Source organism: Oncorhynchus kisutch, linkage group LG25 (genome assembly GCF_002021735.2).
Source record: "Oncorhynchus kisutch isolate 150728-3 linkage group LG25, Okis_V2, whole genome shotgun sequence".
In the NCBI taxonomy this organism is placed as follows: Eukaryota; Metazoa; Chordata; class Actinopteri; order Salmoniformes; family Salmonidae; genus Oncorhynchus; species Oncorhynchus kisutch.
In genome coordinates, this window is record NC_034198.2 from 7560398 (window position 1) to 7580176 (window position 19779).

A 19779-nucleotide genomic window follows, 5' to 3' on the forward strand; every position below is an offset into this window, starting at 1 on the left:
TAACACTGTTGCATGTTGTGTGTGAGGGACGAGCGTCTCTGTATCTCATCAGTGGTTGTATTGTGCTGAGTAAGTGATGTGCCACCCATGCTCTCTACGTGCATGGAGTAGCAGAGTAGTGGTGTAGAGAGACACAGCTGGTGCAGCAGATGAACTCTCTGAGCTGTCCCACCTGGCAGGGTGACTGTAATGTGGGCGAGAACGCTACAGATGAGATGAAAGAGAGGAGAGAGAACAGTTGAGGGAGAGAGAGAGGGATGGAGGGAGAAGGGCATGAGAGAGAAAGAGAAGAAGAGAGAGGGAGGGTGATGAAGAGAGTGCCCTCGGGCCTCCAGATTGCTTGTTTTGTCTGTACTGCCTCCCCAGATGTGTGTACGCTCAGTCACTCACTAACACACCTGTCCATAACAGAGCAGCTGGCACTCAAAGCTTTGCCACTAGGTTGCATTTCAGTGGAATGGTTATAAATTATTTATTAAAGGAACAGTATGTTCAGTTTGAATCACGCAAAAAACGAATGTATTGATTTTGTTATTACTGAATTAGTTTCTTGTGGCAGACAAAGAGACTAAATTTAATAGCTGACCAGTTCGCATGCTAGATAATGCGATTGGTCTTTCCAAAATTGAATAAATGTTCTGAATCTGAGTAGCAGATATGAAAAATGTTGGAAAATGTTCTCCAACTTTAAGACTGGCTAAGAGTAAGGTGGCTGACAAGTAGAGAGTTTAGAGTGGCTGGTGCCTCACAGTGTGAGGACTGTGTGGCCCTGAAGAGTTCCTTCCAGAGCTACAACACACTGCTAATTCAGTCTAAGTAGAAAGAGGTGTTTCTCTAAATGGAAAATGTTTGTTTGGTCCTCACATCAATATCATTGGATGATTTAAGTCAGTCAAATTTAGGCACTTTAAGATGGAAACGATCATGTGATTTCTGGTTATATTGTATAACGTGTGTTGTTCCGTCTTTGTGTGAAGTCAAATCAAATCAAATGTTATTTGTCACATGTGCCGAATACAACAGTTGTAGGAATAGTGAAAAATATGGGTTGTTTATGAATTCAAAAGGACCAATAATGTAACGGCTCTCGTTGGGAGAAGGAGACCAAGGTGGTGGTTAGCGTGGTTAGGCGTACATCGTGATTTTAGTGTATAACAAAGACAAAAAACGAAAGCGCACAGTTCTGTCAGGCAGAAACACTAAACAGAAAACAAGATCCCACAAAATCCAAAAGGAAAATGACAACTTATATGTGATCCCCAATCAGAGACAACGATAGACAGCTGCCTCTGATTGGGAACCACACACACGGCCAAAAACAAAGAAATAGAAAACAGACTTTCCCACCCGAGTCACACCCTGACCTAACCAAACATAGATAATAAAAATGATCTCTAAGGTCAGGGCATGACAAATAAAAAGAAATAAAAAATCTAGGTTCTGGATTTTTGGCCGGTAGCAACCACCACATTGTGTTCTGTTCAGAAGATCCACACACACATATACAACAACACTCTCTCTGATACTAATTGTGGTTCTGTAAAGAAAAGAGAACTTAGGCTATAGCATAGTATGGGGAAATTTGCCTATTTGCATGTCAACATTTAAACATTATGCTAAGTCCCGGGGAAAAAAGGATGCTGATAGGCTAATAAAATTATAATGATTGGCGTGACCTTATTTCAATAGGAAAACCAAAAGAAAGTTGGGGTCTTGGAAAAGAGATGAGCTGGCCGTTTTTTACAGCCACACGCAAATGTGTTATACATATTTGCTTCAACTGACAAGCCAGCTAAGGGTCAGTAGCTTCTTGAGGAAGGGTGGGCAGCTGGATGATTCGAGCAACATGCCTGACGTAGGTTCTGTCCTTGACTTGGATCTCTGCTGTCCTCATTTTACCATCTGCTCCAGGGATAACTTACTTGACAGTTCCAACTTGCCAGAGTGCCCTAGGAGACTGATCATCCACGATCATCATAACTGTCCAAACTGCAAGGTCTTCCTTATCCTTGTGCCACTTATGGCGGCCTTGAAGTGCAGGTAAGTAGTTCCGTCTGAAGCAGTGCCAGAAATGGTGGGCTAGAACCTGGCTGTGTCTCCATTTTTTGCGACTGAGCAGTTCAGGTTTCTCCCAGCATCCTCCAAAGTGTGGCGCACTTGGTGGGTTGAAGGTGAAGCGAATCTTCTGACTGGCTAATTGTTCCTCGAACTGTGGGTGGAGACTCGTGAAGGCCTCCTGTAGCTCTCGCTCCACTCCCTTGAAATTTGTTCCTCGATCGGACAGGAACTGAAAGGGCCTTCCTCTTTGAGCGATTAATGAACTGGAATCCATGTTCGTCAGGAGATCCACTTGTGCAGCCTGGGTTGTCATGGACTTAAAGATGATGCCCCTTCTCTTTTAATTTCTTTTGGCCCATCTTGATGATATATGGTCCAAAGCAGTCCACGCCTGTAGAATAAAATGTGGGCTTGTGAAGCCACAGTCAGGCTGGAGGCAGGTCAACCATCCTAGGCACATCTGGCTGGCCATTGCCACATCCCGCATCCGGTGCAGCCAAGCTGAAAACAGCGAATGGGAGCCCTCCCTCTCAGAATCCAGAACCTTCGACGTAACTCAGAAAACAACCTCTCTGGTCGCGGGTGCCTCAGCTGCTCATCATATTTCTTGATCTACAACCTGGTGAGTGGATGACCTGGGTCCAGAACCACCTCCAAAGGCAATCTCCAACATGGAATCAGTCTGGTGTCATTGTCATACTCCGGGGCCAGCTTCACCAGATGGCTGCTCGGAGGGATTGGCTTCCCTGCCTCTAGTAGGGAGAGGTCTTCTGGGAAGCTCTCAGACTGAGCATGTCTGAGTACTTCAAGTTCTGCTTGCTTGAAATCATCGACTGAAGGGCTGTCTCCACTACTGGCCACCCCGTGTAGCATCTGCACTGTGGCTTCCACCAGCTCATGGAAAGTGTTGAACTGGGCAACATCAGAGAGAGACAACGTGAAGTCCGCTGACAGGAGTCCACAGAAGGTAGGCTTCCGCAGCTCCTTTGCTTTGTCAGGAAGTACTTGGTCTTCTCGGCAGGATGACTGGACCTGCCACAGGAATGGAGGACCTTGACTCCAACGGTTGTGTTCTGAAAGCCGAGACAGCATCTTGCCGCATGTGATATCGTCATCCGGATTTCTCTCTGTGTCCACGCAATGCCAGGCCTGGGAGTCTGTGAGCTCCTGTATTTCTGTGACTCTTGTGCCTACAAATACTTTGTACCTGCAGGAGTGTGACTGGAGCCAGGTTAAGACTGTTGTAGAATCCGACCAGTACGTGACCTCATGGATTTCCAGGGTGAGTTATTTTCTGATGACCACGGCCAGCTGGGCATCAGTGAGTGCAGCGCAGCGCTCGAGTCTTGGCATCGACTGTTGTCATTTCGGGGCCACTCTTGATCTTGCTGCAAGGAATACCACTTGGATCTGTCCATTGGTGTCTTCAGTACAGAGGTACGCGATGGCACAGTATGCACGTTCTGAGGCATCATTGAAGACTTGAACACTTCTTTTGCTCGTTGGGAGATCCATGTCGGGGCTGATGTAACACCTTGGTAGTGTGACCTGAGACAGCTGTGAATGTTTTTTCTCACAAATAAGCCACGCTTGGAGAAGATCTTCAGGTAAGTCTGGGTCATCTTTGAACCCCGTCAACTTCGACTCTGATGGTCTTCTCCATCTTGTCTGGATCCTTGGACAGACGCTTCTCTGTCCCTCGCAGATGAGCCAGTACTGCCTCCTTCGGAGCTTCTAAGGGAGGAGTGGAGTACCTTTGAACCCCGTCAACTTCGACTCTGACGGTCTTCTCCATCTTGTCTGGACGGTGTGATGAGCTTGTCACTCCTGTACTGCAGCGTATCCAACTGTCAGAGCTTCTCTACATACCTGAAGAGCTCTGCAGATGGAGAGATAAGGCACTGTTGTGGAGCAAGACTTTGCTGCAGGAACTTTGAAGGGCCTTGAAGGGTCTATCCGAGCTGAGTCTTGATGGCGGCAGGTCCGCCAGGGGGAGCCAAATGCACTGGCTCTGCCGGAGTGATTAGATGGGGATAATCTGATCTGATGAGCAGTAACGGCTGCACCTGATCCAGTGGTTGGAGGGGTAGGCCTTTGGGGTGCCGATATCTTTTCTGAAGGGCTTTGACGGGGAAGGTATGCGGTGCAAGGCGCAACTCTTCAGCTGTGAAGGCTCTGTGGATGTCAAAGGACCTGTTTGGTTGAGTAACAGGGTCCACAGAGAATGACACAGAAGCTCCATGGTTGATTGACATCTTGACCCACCGTACAAGGTGCCAAGTCCTCTTGATTGCCTTGGAGGGCTAGCTGCTCTGCTGTTTCGTGTAGAAGTATAGTGCAACAGGGCGTACGTGTCAAGTGACTTGTGGCCGCTCTGCAAGATGACTCGACTCATCTTTAGCAGCACCTTGCTGCTGCCGGAAGGTCGATCAACGTAGAGAGCCTGCAGTGGAGCTCACCAGGCAAATGCTCTCTGTTGGCGCCTTTGTGCTGGCGGTCTTCATAGCATTCGTGCTAGCGTTCTTTGTAGCAGTTGGGCTAGTGTTGACATCATGGGCAATCTCAAGACGCTTCTTCTCGCACTTCTTGCACAGCCTTGAGAGTACACTGAGCTGCTTGGTGTCCGCGTCCACACTTCCAACATCTTTCATTTGTCTTGATCCAGGATTCTTTCTGTTCTTTGGAAAGGAGCTGGAAATTGGTGCATTGATTCATGTAATCTTCAGGTAAGTCTGGGTCATCCTACACTCTTTCCTTGGTCCAGAGCCTCTGGACCACAACCTTGGCCTGTGTGGTGTATGGGGCAATGAGGCCAAGTGGATCGTACTGGCTGGCAAGGATCTGATAAATGTTGCGCATGGTGGGCTCAACTTTCTCCATGTGACCTTGCTTGTAGCCAAGAGTGTCAGATAGACATTACCATCATAATCCAAAGGTGTGCTCTTGGGGTTCCACGCCATCCTGGGTGAACCACAGTTCACTGCTCTCCGACCTGTACCCTTGACATTTTCAACCTCTCCCTGGCGGAGTCTGTAATGCCTGCATGTTTCAAGTAGACCGCCATGGCCCAAGAAAGCCAAGGTAACCTGCCTAAATGCTTACCGCCCCGCTCACGTCGGTAGCCATGAGATGCTTTGGGGGGCTGGTCATGGCTCACGGAGGCCCTGAACCACCTCCGGTTCGATTGCCGCCTTGGCGGATCCACAGACAACGCCATCTCAATCGCACTCCAGTGGTGTAAGTGGTGTAAAGAACTTAAGTAAAAATCCTTTAAAGTACTACTTAAGTAGTTTTGGGAGGGATCTGTGCTTTATATTTTTGACAATTTTTACTTTTACTCCATTACATTCTAAAGAACATAATGTAAGTTCTACTCCATACATTTTACCTGACACCCGAAAGTACTTTTGACATTTTGAATGTTTAGTAGGACAGGAAAATTGTCTAATTCACGCACATAATTCAGTAGGTCATCCCTACTGCATCTGATCTGGCAGACTGACTAAACACAAATGCTTTGACTGTAAATGTTGTATGAGTGTTGCAGTGTGGCCCTGGCTATCTGTGAATTTAAAAACCAAGAAAATCGTGCTGTCTGGCTTGCTTAATATAAGGAATTTGAAATGTTTTATACATTTACTTTTACTTATGATACTTAAGTATATTTTTGCTATTACATTTACTTTTGATACTTAAGTATATTTAAAACCAATTACTTTTGGACTCTTACTCAAGTAGGATTTTACTGGGTACTTTTTTAATCACTGCTCCACACTGCCCTTTCCCATCGGGACAAAAGGAACACCTATGTGAGAGTGCTGTTCATTGGCTGCAGCTCGGCATTCAACACCTCAGTACCCACAGAGCTCATCACTAAGCTAAGGACCCTGGGACTAAACACCTCCCTCTGCAACTGGATCCTGGACTTCCTGAAGGGCCGCCCCCAGGTAGTAAGGGTAGGCAGCAAGACATCTGCCACGCTGATCCTCAGCACTGGGGCCTCTCAGGGATACGTGCTTAGTCCCCTCCTGTACTCCCTGTTCACCCACGACTGCATGGCCAAACACGACTCCATCATTAAGTTTGCTGATGACACAAGTGGTAGGCCTGATCACCGACAATGATGAGACAGTCTATAGGTAGGAGATCAGAGTCCTGGCAGTGTGGTGCCAGGACAACAACCTCTCACTCAAAATGTGAGCAAGACAAATTGAGCTGATCGTGGACTGTAGGAAAAGGAGGGCAGAACAGGCCCCTATTAACATCGACGGGACTGAAGTGGAGTGGGTCGAGAGTTTCAAGTTCCTTGGTGTCCACATCACCAACAAACTCTCATGGTCCAAAGTAGAGGTCGACCGATTATGATTTTTCAATGCCGATACCGAAACCGATTATTGGATGACCAAAAACAGCTGATACCGATTAATCGTTTGATTTTAATATACATATATATATTTGAAATAATGACAATTACAACAATGAACACTTATTTTAACTTAATATAATACATAAATAAAATCTATGTAGTCTGAAATAAATAATGAAACATGCTCAATTTGGTTTAAATAATGCAAAAACAGTGTTGGAAAATGTGCCATGTAAAATAGCTAACGTTTAACTTCCTTGCGCAGAACATATGAAAGCTGGTGGTTCAATATTCACAGTTCTTCAATATTCACAGTAAAGAAATATTAGGTTGCAGTTATTATAGGAATTATGACTCGTCGACAATTTCTCTCTATACCATTTGTATTTCAAATACCTTTGACTATTGGATGTTTTAATAGGCACTTTAGTATTGCCAGCCTAATCTCAGGAGTTGATTGGTTTGAATTCATAACCAGCACTGTGATCAAGCATTGCTAAGAGCTTCTGGCAAACGCAGTAAAGTTTGAATGAATGCTTACAAGCCTGCTGCTGCCTACCACCGCTCAGTCAGACTGCTCTATCAAATATCAAATCATAGACTTAACTATAATACAACAAAAAGAGAATACGAGCCGTTAATATGGTCAAATCCAGAAACTATCATTTCGAAAACAAAACATTTATTCTTTCAGTGAAATACGGAACCGTTATGTATTTTATCAAACGGTTGGCAATCCTAAGTCTAAATATATCTGTTACATTGCACAACCTTCAATGTTATGTCATAATTATGGAACATGTGAGGGGGAATAGGCATTGTCGTGCCCTCTTCATGACTGTCCCGGTGTGTTTGGACCATGAGTTTCCCCAAGTAAACAGATGCTCAACTCACTCTATGCTGTTGCTCGGTGCACTGTTTTTCTCTGTATTTCTTAAACAATATAGGAGTTATAAGAGTAATGTCTAACAAGATTGAAAGATTATTGTATACTGTTATGTATGGAGAATGTGTGGGAGAAAAAGTTACATGACAAGACCTGTATCGTACGAATTATAAATAATGTTATGCTCCTCTCTCCCTCTCCAGTTCCCTATGATCAGTGAGTTTGGGGAGGACAGGAACTCCTACTGCAGCTTTGAGTCCAAGGAGACAAGTCTACTGCGGTCAGAGAACGGCAACCTGCAGCAGAAAGTCAGCACCCTCACCCACGAGGTGAGAGTGAGAAAACACCTGGGGCTTCATTTAATCCCACCCACAATGCGCAGTATCTATCATTTTCTTCCCGTGGCATGTAAAATCATAGGATGATGAGTACTGTGAAAAACGTACCTCTGTTAGCAAGTACACAGTGTAAACATTGCTATAGCTAGCTATAAAATGAAAGAACTACTCTATTCTTCCCTGAACAATTTATATATCACTTTGTGTATTGTTGAGAGGGAGGAAGGAGAGGCAGGAGAGGAGAGGTGAGGAGAGGGGGAGTGGTGTGAATGAAGAATACGAAGCCGTGATTAAAAAAGAGCGAGGGGGAGGAAGAGGTTTATGGGAACATGTTCAAGGGATGCGCTTTGTCCCTTGAACACACAAGGTCAGAGCGCTTCGACAAAGACCTTTATAGAGATTGTTAGTGTCACGCCTCAATGAGCAAGCCCAGTACACAGTCAAGGCAATATTAGCTTCCCCTGACAACCTGAAACAGTGGCTTCCACCTAGCAAACCACGTTTTCTATCCACACAGCCAGGAGGGTAGCGAGCGAGTCTGCTTCACGTGTAATCTGTCTCCACTCCTCTTTGTCACGATGTTGACTGCCTGGCTCTTAGTCACGATGTTGACTGCCTGGCTCACCTTGGCCGTGATTTCAATGTGTTACCATAGACACGCTTCTGCTGAATTCTGCACTGCTCAAGCATCTTGCACTGTCATATCTCTCAGTTGCTTAAGTTGCCTTCTCTCTTTCCCTCTCTTTTTTTGTGACTTTGTCTCTCTCTTTCTCTCACTCCCTCGTTCTCTCTGGTCCTCTTCTCCCCCCTCTCATTCTCTCTCCCTCTTTCTCTCTGGTTTTCTTTCAGTTCCCCTCTCTTTGTCAGCGTTTCCCCCAGTGACCCCCAAACCCTCATTCATTTCCATCTTAGTCATTTGTTTTCTTCCTCAGTCATCTATCCATTTGTCCACCATGTCTCCCACTTAAATTACTGGATATAATTTACAGTATTGAGTGTCCATGACTTTGATATCAGACAGGGCCCATGTTAAAGAGTCTCAGAGTAGGGGTGCTGATATGGAGGTCAGGTTGGCCTTTTAGATAATAATAAATTATTATATGGACAGCGGGGCCTGATTCTACTCTGAGATGCTTTATAAATACGAGCCTTGATCTGTGGGTGTGAAAGTCATCAAGATACTATTGTTGCAAATTTTCTTGTCTCAATATTACAAGTAATTGCTGGAATGGAAATACATGTAATGGCTGTCTAGACTGTCTGGGAGACACAGGCACTGTCTGAAGTTATTTGTGTCCTGCATGAGAATCACTATGGAGTATTTCTTCAGGCTTTAGACTGAGAGAAGCATTAGATGAAAAAAAACTAACTATAATAGAACAAGTTTATTTATTTTGCTTCTAAAAAGATGTTCCAGCAGTGAAATGAATGAAAACAGGAAATTGGGACTGGCTCTTCGATCATTTAATTCCTCGTCTTACTTTCTTTCTCTGTCAATTCAATTCAAGGGCTTTATTGGCATGGGAAACATATGTTAACATTGCCAAAGCAAGTGAAATAAACAATAAAAATGAACAGTAAGCATTACACTCATAGAAATGCCAAAAGAATAAAGACATTTCAAATGTCATATACAGTGTTGTGACTATGTGCAAATAGTTAAAGTACAAAAGGAAAATAAATAAACTTAAATATTGGTTGTATTTCCAATGGTGTTTGTTCTTCCCTGGTTGCCCTTTTCTTGTGGCATCAGGTAACAAATCTTACTGCTGTGATGGCACACTGTGGTATTTCACACAGTAAATATGGGAGTTCATCAAAGTTGGGTTTGTTTTCAAATACTTTGTGGATCTGTGTAATCTGAGGGAAATTTGTGTCTCTAAGATGGTCATACATTTGGCAGGTTAGGAAGTGCAGCTCAGTTTCCACCTCATTTTGTGGGTAGTGTGCACATAGCCTGTGTCACGGTTGTTGAAGGAAGTTGACCAAGGTGCAGCGTGGTGAGTGTACATTTTTAAATTATTTTTAAAAATGACGCCAACAAAACAACAAAACAATTGTGAAGCTACAGGCTATGTACCATAAACAAAAGTCAACTTCCCACAAAGACAGGTGGGAAAAAGGGCTACCTAAGTATGGATCTCAATCAGAGACAACGATAGACAGCTGTCCCTGATTGAGAACCAGACCTGGCGAAAACATAGAAATACAAATAATAGAACATAGAATGCCCACCCCAAATCACACCCTGACCAAACCAAATAGAGACATAAAAAGGATCTCTAAGGTCAGGGCATGACAGCCTGTCTTGTCTTGAGAGCCAAGTCTGTACATAATCAAAGCTGTCCTTAAGTTTGTGTCAGTCACAGTGGAACAGTCACAGTGGTCAGGTATTCTGCCACTGTGTACTCTCTGTTTAGGGCCAAATAGCATTCTAGTTTGCTCTGTTTTTAATTATTAATTCTTTCCTTAATTCTTTGTTAATTCTTTCCAATGTGTCAAGTAATTATCTTTTGTTTTCTCATTATTTGGTTGCGTCTAATTGTGTTGCTGTCCTTGGGCTCTGTGGGTATGTTTGTGTTTGTGAACAGTGCCCCAGGACCAGATTACTTTGGGGACTCTTCTCCAGGTTCATCTCTCTGTAGGTGATGGCTTTGTTATGGAAGGTTTGGGAATCGCTTCCTTTTAGGTGGTTGTAGAATTTAATGGCTCTTTCCTGGATTTTGATAATTAATTGGTGTTTTACGTTGTACACGGATGATTTTTTTGCCGAATTCTGCATGCAGAGTCTCAATTTGGTGTTTGTCCCATTTTGTGAGTTCTTAGTTGGTGAGCGGACCCCAGACCGTAAAGGGCAATGGGTTCTAGAACTGATTAAAGTATTTTTAGCCAGATCGTAATTGGTATTTCCAATGTTATGTTCCTTTTGATGGCATAGAAGTCCCTTCTTGCCTTGTCTCTCAGCTCGTTCACAGCTTTGTGGAAGTTACCTGTGGCGCTGATGTTTAGGCCAAGGTATGTATCGTTTTTTTGTGTGCTCTAGGGCATCAGCATCTAGATGGAATTTGTATTTATGGTCCTGGTGACTGGACCTTTTTTTCTGTCTCTCCCTTTCCCTCTCTATCTTTCTCTCTATCTCTTTCCGTCTATACTCATCTCATATGTATATACTGTACTCGATACCATCCACTGAATCTTGCCTATGCTGCTCTGTACCATCACTCATTCATATATCTTAATGTACATATTCTTTATCCCCTTACACTGTGTATAAGACAGTAGTTTTTTGGAATTGTTAGTTAGATTACTTGTTGGTTATTACTGCATTGTCGGAACTAGAAGCACAAGCATTTCGCTACACTCGCATTAACATCTGCTAACCATGTGTATGTGACAAATCAAATTGGATCTCTCTCTCTCAGCTCCAGAAGAGGAAAGAGCTCCAGGAGCAGCTGGAGGATGTGATCCAGGCCTATGAGAAGATCCACATGGAGAAGAACAACCTCCAGAGAGACCTGGACAAAATGGTCCGAAAATCCCATACCTCCATGCCTGCGTCCCTCCACCCTCCCATCCATCCAATATTCCATCTGTGTTCTTCCTCCCTCCATCCCTCCATCCCCCCTCCATCCATTCAATCTAAAACATGCTCCCAATTGTTCCCAAAATGATTTTTTAATGATCTTAAATATTCACCTTAAAACTTTCTAGGAACATTTATAATTTATTGAGCTCTAAGCTACAATGGCGACAGGGTGGCTAGAGCCTTACTTAACCTTAAGTAGCTGTTCAGAAACCCCTACAGTATATCAGTAGGGCATCTCTTATGATTGAGGCCATGGTTCTACCCCCAACCTGTGTTCTACCTGGTTATAAGCCAACTATAAGCCCAATGAAGCAGAGATGCCCAAGATAACTTTAAAAAAAACGAATCTAAGAAAATCTTATCTGAAATTGAAAAGCAACACTGCAGTCTCAGCATTTTGCATGATTTTAGATCAAGTGTCCGAAAGAGGTTGGTTGTAGAGATCGCCTGCCAAGCCCTGAACAATTTACAGTAAATGTGAAATCCTATAAAATTACTTTACATTGTCTAAGATTTCAACTATGTTAGACCTGCCATTATGTATGCTATATATCAAACACTAACCAGGACACTAATAAGCCTTTGGTCTTATACCCACCTTTCCACCAGTCTGATTCCAGATCTGTATTTGCTTTACCCAAATTCTCAGAATATTGTTGTCAATGACATCTGTTTGTGTTTCTGTATCTGATCCTAGACCAGTCTAGTGGAGAAGCACGCGGAGCATATCGTGGATCTGGAGTCTGCTCTGAGACAGAGAGACAACTCACTACAGAAGCTCAACACCCAGCTACACAGCAAGGACATCCAATACCTGCAGCTACATAGCCCAGACAATCACAGTGAGTCCCTATTGGTGTGACATAAAGCTTGAAACCCTTCTCACACACTCTATGTTGGCGCTTGCAGGATAGATACCCTTCTCACTCTCTCTTTACTACTGGCACTTGTAGGATAGATGATACTGTTCTCAGACTCTATATTGTCAGCCGGCACTTGCAGGATCGAATTAGATTGTTAATTTCAATACACTTTAGTTCAGGAGCTGATTTGGATTAGTCAATGTCCTCATAAAAACAGTAGTGGTGCGTGGGTAAAATCACTGAGGAAGCCGAGCGAGTAAAAAAGCTATATTACAACCTATGTTGTGATAATTGCGTTGTTTGCTCTATAACACATTCGTCCATACCCCCCGTGATATACAATAAGGCAGCGACGACAAAAAGACAACAGTCACACAGTGGAGGAGTAAATTCAACTACACCTATGTTTGTTTCATCACAAAACCGGAGAGTAGCATCTGTCCTGTGAAGTCCGCGAAGCAAATAATGCATGTAACAAACAATTATGTCCCCTGCAGCATGGTCAAGCAAGTTCATGTTTTCGAACAGTTTACTAAACAGCTATTGATTTAGAACCAAGGAGTTACCGCAAATCAGCACAAAGACAACAGGAGCCTTTGCCTCCGCTAATTCCAGCACCATTTCAACTTGAACATTTAAAGAAATCAACAAGGTTATACATGCTTAGTTTAATACAGTGAAGACAAATTTAAAGATACCAAAAACAATTTAGTCAAATCAATGTTGCTAAATATCATGTGGCTGTCCATGGTACTGATTTGTGTGTGTGTGTGTGTGTGTGTGTGTGTCTCTGTCTGTCTGTCTGTCTGTCTGTCTGTCTGTCTGTCTGTCTGTCTGTCTGTCTGTCTGTCTGTCTGTCTGTCTGTCTGTCTGTCTGTCTGTGTCAGAATTGGCGTCATAATCGTTGACCTGTGCAGAGAATTAAGGCAAAACCACAAGTCCAAATCCCCATCTCCATCCATAGATTAGAAAAGGGACAATTTAGCAAATTAGCTGCTGCAAGACATCAACACAAGTTGATCAGAAACAGAGATGTTTTTCTGAAAATTACCTTTTGCTTAGGGAGTGATTTGATTGGTCTGAAGTCAAATCCAAACTAGCCTTCCTTGGGGGGCATTTTGCTGCACCAGGACAACCCACAGTTGAGCTCAGCTCAACGCTAATTGGCAAATTATTTTGTATGCATTTTTTATCAAGGGAGGCCAAATTCTTGCTGGCATCAATCAATCAAATGGTACGGCGGCAAGAGGACAAATTATTTCCTCACTCTGATTTGTGAGATTCAGCCACTTGCAAATTGGCTAAAAATTATGAAAAAACAGAGAGACGAAATATCAAATATTTTATCCTTTTAATATTTCTATTGGTCATATATTTGGGAAGCCTGGCTTCCCTTGGCATCCATGAATACACGCCACTGCATTCAAAAATATTGTCAGCGCTGGCCAGAGCTGGCCAACATTTTTTATAAATAAAATGTTCAGACCCTTTTCTTAGTACTTTGTTGAAGCACCTTTTGCAGCGATTATAGCCTCGAGTCCTTTTGGGTATGACGCTACAAGCTTGGCACACCTGTAGCTATTTTCAGGTCTCTCCAGAGATGTTCGATCGAACAAGAACATTCAGACTTGTCCCAAAGCCACTCCTGCGTTGTCTTGGCTGTCTGCTTAGGGTCGTTGTCCTGTTGGAAGGTGAAGCTTTGCCCCTAGTCTGAGGTCCTGAGCACTCTGGAGCAGGTTTTCATCAAGGATCTTTGCGCCCTTCATCTTTGCCTCGATCCTGACTAGTCTCCCAGCTCATGCTGCTGAAAAACATCCCCACAGCATGATGCTGCCACCACCATGCTTCACCTTAGGGATGGTGCCAGGTTTCCTCCAGGCATGACACTTGGCATTCAGGCCAAAGAGTTCAGTCTTGGTTTCATCAGACCAGAGAATCTTGTTTCTCATGGTCTGAGAGTCTTTAGGTAGCTTTTGAAAAACTCCAAGCAGGCTGTCATGTGCCTTTTACTGAGGAGTTGCTTCTGTCTGGTCACTCTACCATAAAGGCCTGATTGCTGGAGTGCTGCAGAGATGGTTGTCCTTCTGGAAGGTTCTCCTATCTCCACAGAGGAACTCTAGAGCTCTGTCAGTGACCATCAGGTTCTTGGTCACCCCCCTAACCAAGACCCTTCTCCCCAGATTGCTCAGTTTGGTCAGGCTGTCAGCTCTAGAAAGAGTATTCTTCCATTTATGAATGATGGAGGCCACTATGTTCTTGGGGATCTTCAATGCTCCAGACATTTTTTGGTAACCTTCTCTGCCTCACATAGACAAATGTGTGCATTTTCAAATCATGTCTAATCAATTGAATTTACCACAGGTGGACTCCAATCAAGTTGTAGAAACATCTCAAGGATGATCAGTGGAAACAGGGTGTACCTGAGCTCACTTTGAGTCTCATAGCAAAGGGTCTGAATACTTATATATACACTGCTCAAAAAAATAAAGGGAACACTAAAACAACACAATGTAACTCCAAGTCAATCACACTTCTGTGAAATCAAACTGTCCACTTAAGAAGCAACACTGATTGACAATAAATTTCACATGATGTTGTGCAAATGGAATAGACAACAGGTGGAAATTATAGACAATTAGAAAGACACCCCCAATAAAGGAGTGGTGCTGCAGGTGGTGACCACAGACCACTTCTCAGTTCCTATGCTTCCTGGCTGATGTTTTGGTCACGTTTGAATGCTGGCAGTGCTTTCACTCTAGTGGTAGCATGAGACGGAGTCTACAACCCACACAAGTGGCTCAGGTAGTGCAGCTCATCCAGAATGGCACATTAATGCGAGCTGTGGCAAGAAGGTTTGTTGTGTCTGTCAGCGTAGTGTCCAGAGCATGGAGGCACTACCAGGAGACAGGCCAGTACATCAGGAGACGTGGAGGAGGCCGTAGGAGGGTAACAACCCAGCAGCAGGACCGCCTTTGTACAGGGAGGAGCAGGAGGAGCACTGCCAGAGCCCGGCAAAATGACCTCCAGCAGGCCACAAATGTGCATGTGTCTGCTCAAACGGTCAGAAAGAGACTCCATGAGGGTGGTATGAGGGCCCGACGTCCACAGTTGGGGGTTGTGCTTACAGCCCAACACCGTGCAGGACGTTTGGCATTTGCGAGAGAACACCAAGATTGGAAAATTCGCCACTGGCGCCCTGTGCTCTTCACAGATGAAAGCAGATGAAAACATCCTCCAGCATGACCGGTTTGGCGGTCAAGACAATGCTAGACCTCATGTGGCTGGAGTGTGTCAGTAGTTCCTGCAAGAGGAAGGCATTGATGCTATGGACTGGCCCGCCCATTCCCCAGACCTGAATCCAATTGGGCACATCTGGGACATCATGTCTCGCTCCATCCACCAACATTTGACTGGCACCTTACAAATCAAATCAAATCAAATTGTATTAGTCACATGCGCCGAATACAGTGAAACGCTTACTTACGAATCCCTGAACCACAATGCAGTTGAAAGGAAAAATGGATAAGAAAAATAAATAAAAGCCACAATTAATTCAAGAGCAGCAGTATATATACAAATACAAATCTTTAACCAGTTCCATTTAAGGACCCCAAAAATTACAGCTGCGCAATAAAGGTTGCAAAATAGTGAGATTTTTGATGTTTCAATTCCATGGCTTATGATTTATAAACTGATATACAAAACAACGCTGGATTCAAAACGTTGTGTTTTTCTACTTAAATTATTATACACTACTGTTCAAAAGTTTGGGGTCACTTAGAAATGTCCTTCTTTTTGAAGGAAAAAAAAAATAATGTCCATTAAAATAACATCAACTTGATCAGAAATACAGTGTAGACATTGTTAATGTTGTAAATGACTATTGTAGCTGGAAACGGCTGATTTTTAAATGGAATTATCTACAGAGGCCCATTATCAGCAACCATCACTCCTCTGTTCCAATGGCACTTTGTGTTAGCTAATCCAAGTTAATCATTTTAAAAGGCTAATTGATCATTAGAAAAACATTTTGCAATTATGTTAGCACAGCTGAAAACTGTTGTTCTGATTAAAGAAGCAATAAAACTGGCCTTCTTTAGACTAGTTGAGTATCTGGAGCATCAGCATTTGTGGGTTTGATTACAGGCTCAAAATGGCCAGAAACAAGTAACATTTTTCTGAAACTAGTCAGTCTATTCTTGTTCTGTGAAATGAAGGTACAACGCTGTGTGCTACTCCCTTCACAGAACAGCACAAACTGGCTCTAACAAGGAATAGAAAGAGGAGTGGGAGGCCCCGGTGCACAACTGAGCATGAGGACAGGTACATTAGCGTGTCGAGACAAGTCGTCAACTGGCAGCTTCATTAAATAGTACCCGCAAAACACCAGTCTCAACATCAACAGTGAAGAGGTGACTTCAGGATTCTGGCCTTCTACGTAGAGTTGCAAAGAAAAAGCCATGTCTCAGACTGGCCAATAAAAAGAAAAGATTAAGATGGGCAAAAGAACACAGACACTGGCCAGCGGAAGATTGGGAAAAAGTGTTATGGACAGATTCATCTACATTTGAGGTGTTTGGATCACAAAGAAGAACATTTGTGAGATGCAGAAAAAATGAAAAGATGCTGGAGGAGTGCTTGACGCCATCTGTCAAGCATGGTGGAGACAATGTGATGGTCTGGGGGTGCTTTGGTGGTGGTAAAGTGGGATATTTGTACAGTGTAAAAGGGATCTTAAGAAGGAAGGCTATCACTCCATTTTGTAATGCCATGCAATACCCTGTGGGCAGCGTTTAATTGGAGCCAATATCCTCCTAAAACAGGATAATGACCCCAAGCACAGCTCCAAACTATGCAAGAACTATTTAGGGAAGAAGCAGCGAGCTGGTATTCTGTCTATAATGGAGTGGCCAGCAGAGTCACCGGATCTCAACCCTATTGAGCTGTTGTGGGAGCAACTTGACCGTATAATATGTAAGTGTGCCCATCAAGCCAATCCAACTTGTGGGATGTGCTTCAGGAAGCATGGGGTGAAATCTCTTCAGATTACCTCAAGAAATTGACAACTAGAATGCCAAAGGTCTGCAGGCTGAAATTGCTGCAAATGGAGGATTCTTTGATGAAAGCAATTTTGAAGGACACAATTATTATTTCAAGTAAAAATAATTATTTATAATCTTGTCAACGTCTTCCTATTCCTTTTGCAACTCATTTCATGTATGTTTCCATGGAAAACAATGACATTTCTAAGTGACCCCAAACTTTTGAACGGTAGTGTACAAAACTCTTGCAATCAATAGAATGGTATGTATATGGGGGATACAACCATCCCAGGTTTGTAGGTTTTGCTGCGAAGAGACAGAATCCTTACATCACTTGTTTTGGTACTGCCCATATCTACCTTGGTTTTGGTCGCAGGTTCAGGAATGAACATTTACCCAAAGCTAATTATGCATATAGCACTACTGGGTGACTTGAAAAGCCATAGTCATTTGATCAATGATATAATAATACTCTTAGTAAGAATGTTTATATTTAATTTACAATCTGTAGAAACTATGAGGATAGAAAGCTTTTTTGTGAAACATCACAGCACAGTTGAAAAGTAGAATGGCAAGTAGAAGATAGATGGGATGGGTTGAGGGTAGCAAGAAAAACAAGATGGTGTAAAATGTATTGTGTTCGTAAAATGTATATAGTATATTCACAAACTAGTTCCCAAACGTTTTCACTCAGGCCCCTTTCTAGCATTGGGGAACATTTGTGACCCACCACCTGGATTCGGTCCTATGTAGCTAAATTTGAAGTGGTGGTTTTTACATTGGATAGTAGAAACTCAGAGCTAGAAAATTGTATATCATACACTGCAGTTGAGGAACAATGAGAAAGTCATTCTGCTTTGAAAGTTGATAAACTTGTAACCCCACTTTTGAGAAAATGGCCCTTGAATGTTTTGGTACAGCTACTGGAGAGCTCTTCTTTGTCTACACCCATATGCAGCATCGTCCACACTCTCTTAAGCCTTAGTGTGCCTCTTAAGCCACCCATATCTTTAAGGATTCACGGTGTAGTAAACAAACAAAGATTTCAAGACTAAAAGTGGTGAAAGTAAGTAGCAATATCTAGTCCTTGGCCTATATTATCATCTGATTTTGGTGCAGGTCATGTTGTTCTTCACTTTACTGTCTCTGGTAAACACACACTATATCAAATAATCTAAGTTTATTTGTCACATGCACAGGATACAGAAGGTCTAAACGGTACAGTTAAATGGTTACTTGCATAGTTCTTCATGATATCATTCTAGACAGGATTATCCACACATACTTTGCAGCTTATGTTATAGACAGAAGCATGCTACATGGCAGACCAATCCAAACTCATCTCTCTGCATTTCCAGACCATCCATTGTCACACAATCATGGCTAGCAGGAAGGTTCCTGTATTTCTTCCGTGGCTAAACCAACTAGGGTTGTTATTAAACAATTGTATTCATATTTACAGATGGCATTCAAGTTTGTTATTAAAGCATGTGAAGGTTCACGTGTCCCAAAAAAACAATAAAACATTAAAATGCCACTCCTGTGAAGAGGTGACGTGCAACGGGTCACATTTGCTCCACCTAAGCTTCAGAGCAAAAAATAAATGTTTCTGTTTTTTGAAAAGAAGAAAAAAAAAGAGACGGGGATTGGAAATGATGCAGACAATTACGTTGATAGAACCCAGTATCTGCAATATTAAAGCTGATCTACCCCCTAAAAAACACAACAACAGAAAAACCAAAACAAATGTGTGTATTGTATCGGTGTGCGTTGTATGTGTTTTATTCCAGTGTCAACGTCTATGTGTTGTGTGAGGAGGCTGGCTGGCTGGCTGGGTGAGATGAAATAAATACGTCTCCTGCTGAACAATCCATACTGGTTTAAGAACGGAGTCGGTATGAGCTTGGCTCCATGGCTGTGCCCACACACGCTCAACCGCCAAAGTGTAAAATTAAGAAACGTGGAGTTCTTATCTGGCCTTAAGTTCACTTCTCTATCCCTTATTATCCCTTCACATCAAAGTACAATGATGGATGTTATAAACACTGGGATAATTAAGTCCCTCTAGATTGATGCTGTGAGTGTGTGTGTTTGCGCTTGTGCGTGTGTGTGTGTTTCCCCCTCCCCAGTGCTGGACTGTCCTGCGCTGACCCTGCAGAGCTCTCGTAGTCTAGACACTTTGTCAGACCTGAAGCTGCAGCGTCTGGAGGTGGAGCTAGAGAGGGCGCGGCATGAGGCCGAGCGGGCGTGTCAGAGGGAAGAGGAAGTGAAGGCCGAGTGTGAGAGACTGCAGGAGGAGCTGAGACAGATCCAGAACAACCACATAGGGAGGGTCAGTGAACAACACACACACACACACATATCTAACACACTGGTATGTATAACAAACTGATATATTCTCCCTCTATTTTCTTAAGCATAGTCACTTCTGTCTAACTCTTGTTCTCGCCTGGCTCTTGCTGTCACATTTTGTCCAATCTACTTCGAGCACCTGCATGCTAATGTAATTTCATGCTCTACTTCGGCAGGAAATGACTTCGCCGTGTGAGCAGTGTGATGTGGAGTGGATAAAGAAGGTGGGAGATGAGCAGTAAGTGACGACAACAACCATTTACTATGTGACACCATAAGACCTGTAAC

At 43.3% G+C, this 19779-nt stretch overlaps 1 protein-coding gene across 1 annotated transcript in view; it reads left to right on the forward strand.

Moving 5' to 3' along the window:
• LOC109869939 (TANK-binding kinase 1-binding protein 1) overlaps positions 1-19779 on the forward strand; it is a 121971-nt gene that overhangs the window by 62106 nt on the left and 40086 nt on the right. The window contains exons 3-7 of the mRNA XM_020460262.2: positions 7514-7639; positions 11071-11175; positions 11932-12076; positions 19269-19471; positions 19668-19729. Coding sequence (XP_020315851.1) covers positions 7514-7639; positions 11071-11175; positions 11932-12076; positions 19269-19471; positions 19668-19729 — 641 coding nt within the window. The remainder of the gene's footprint in view (positions 1-7513; positions 7640-11070; positions 11176-11931; positions 12077-19268; positions 19472-19667; positions 19730-19779) is intronic.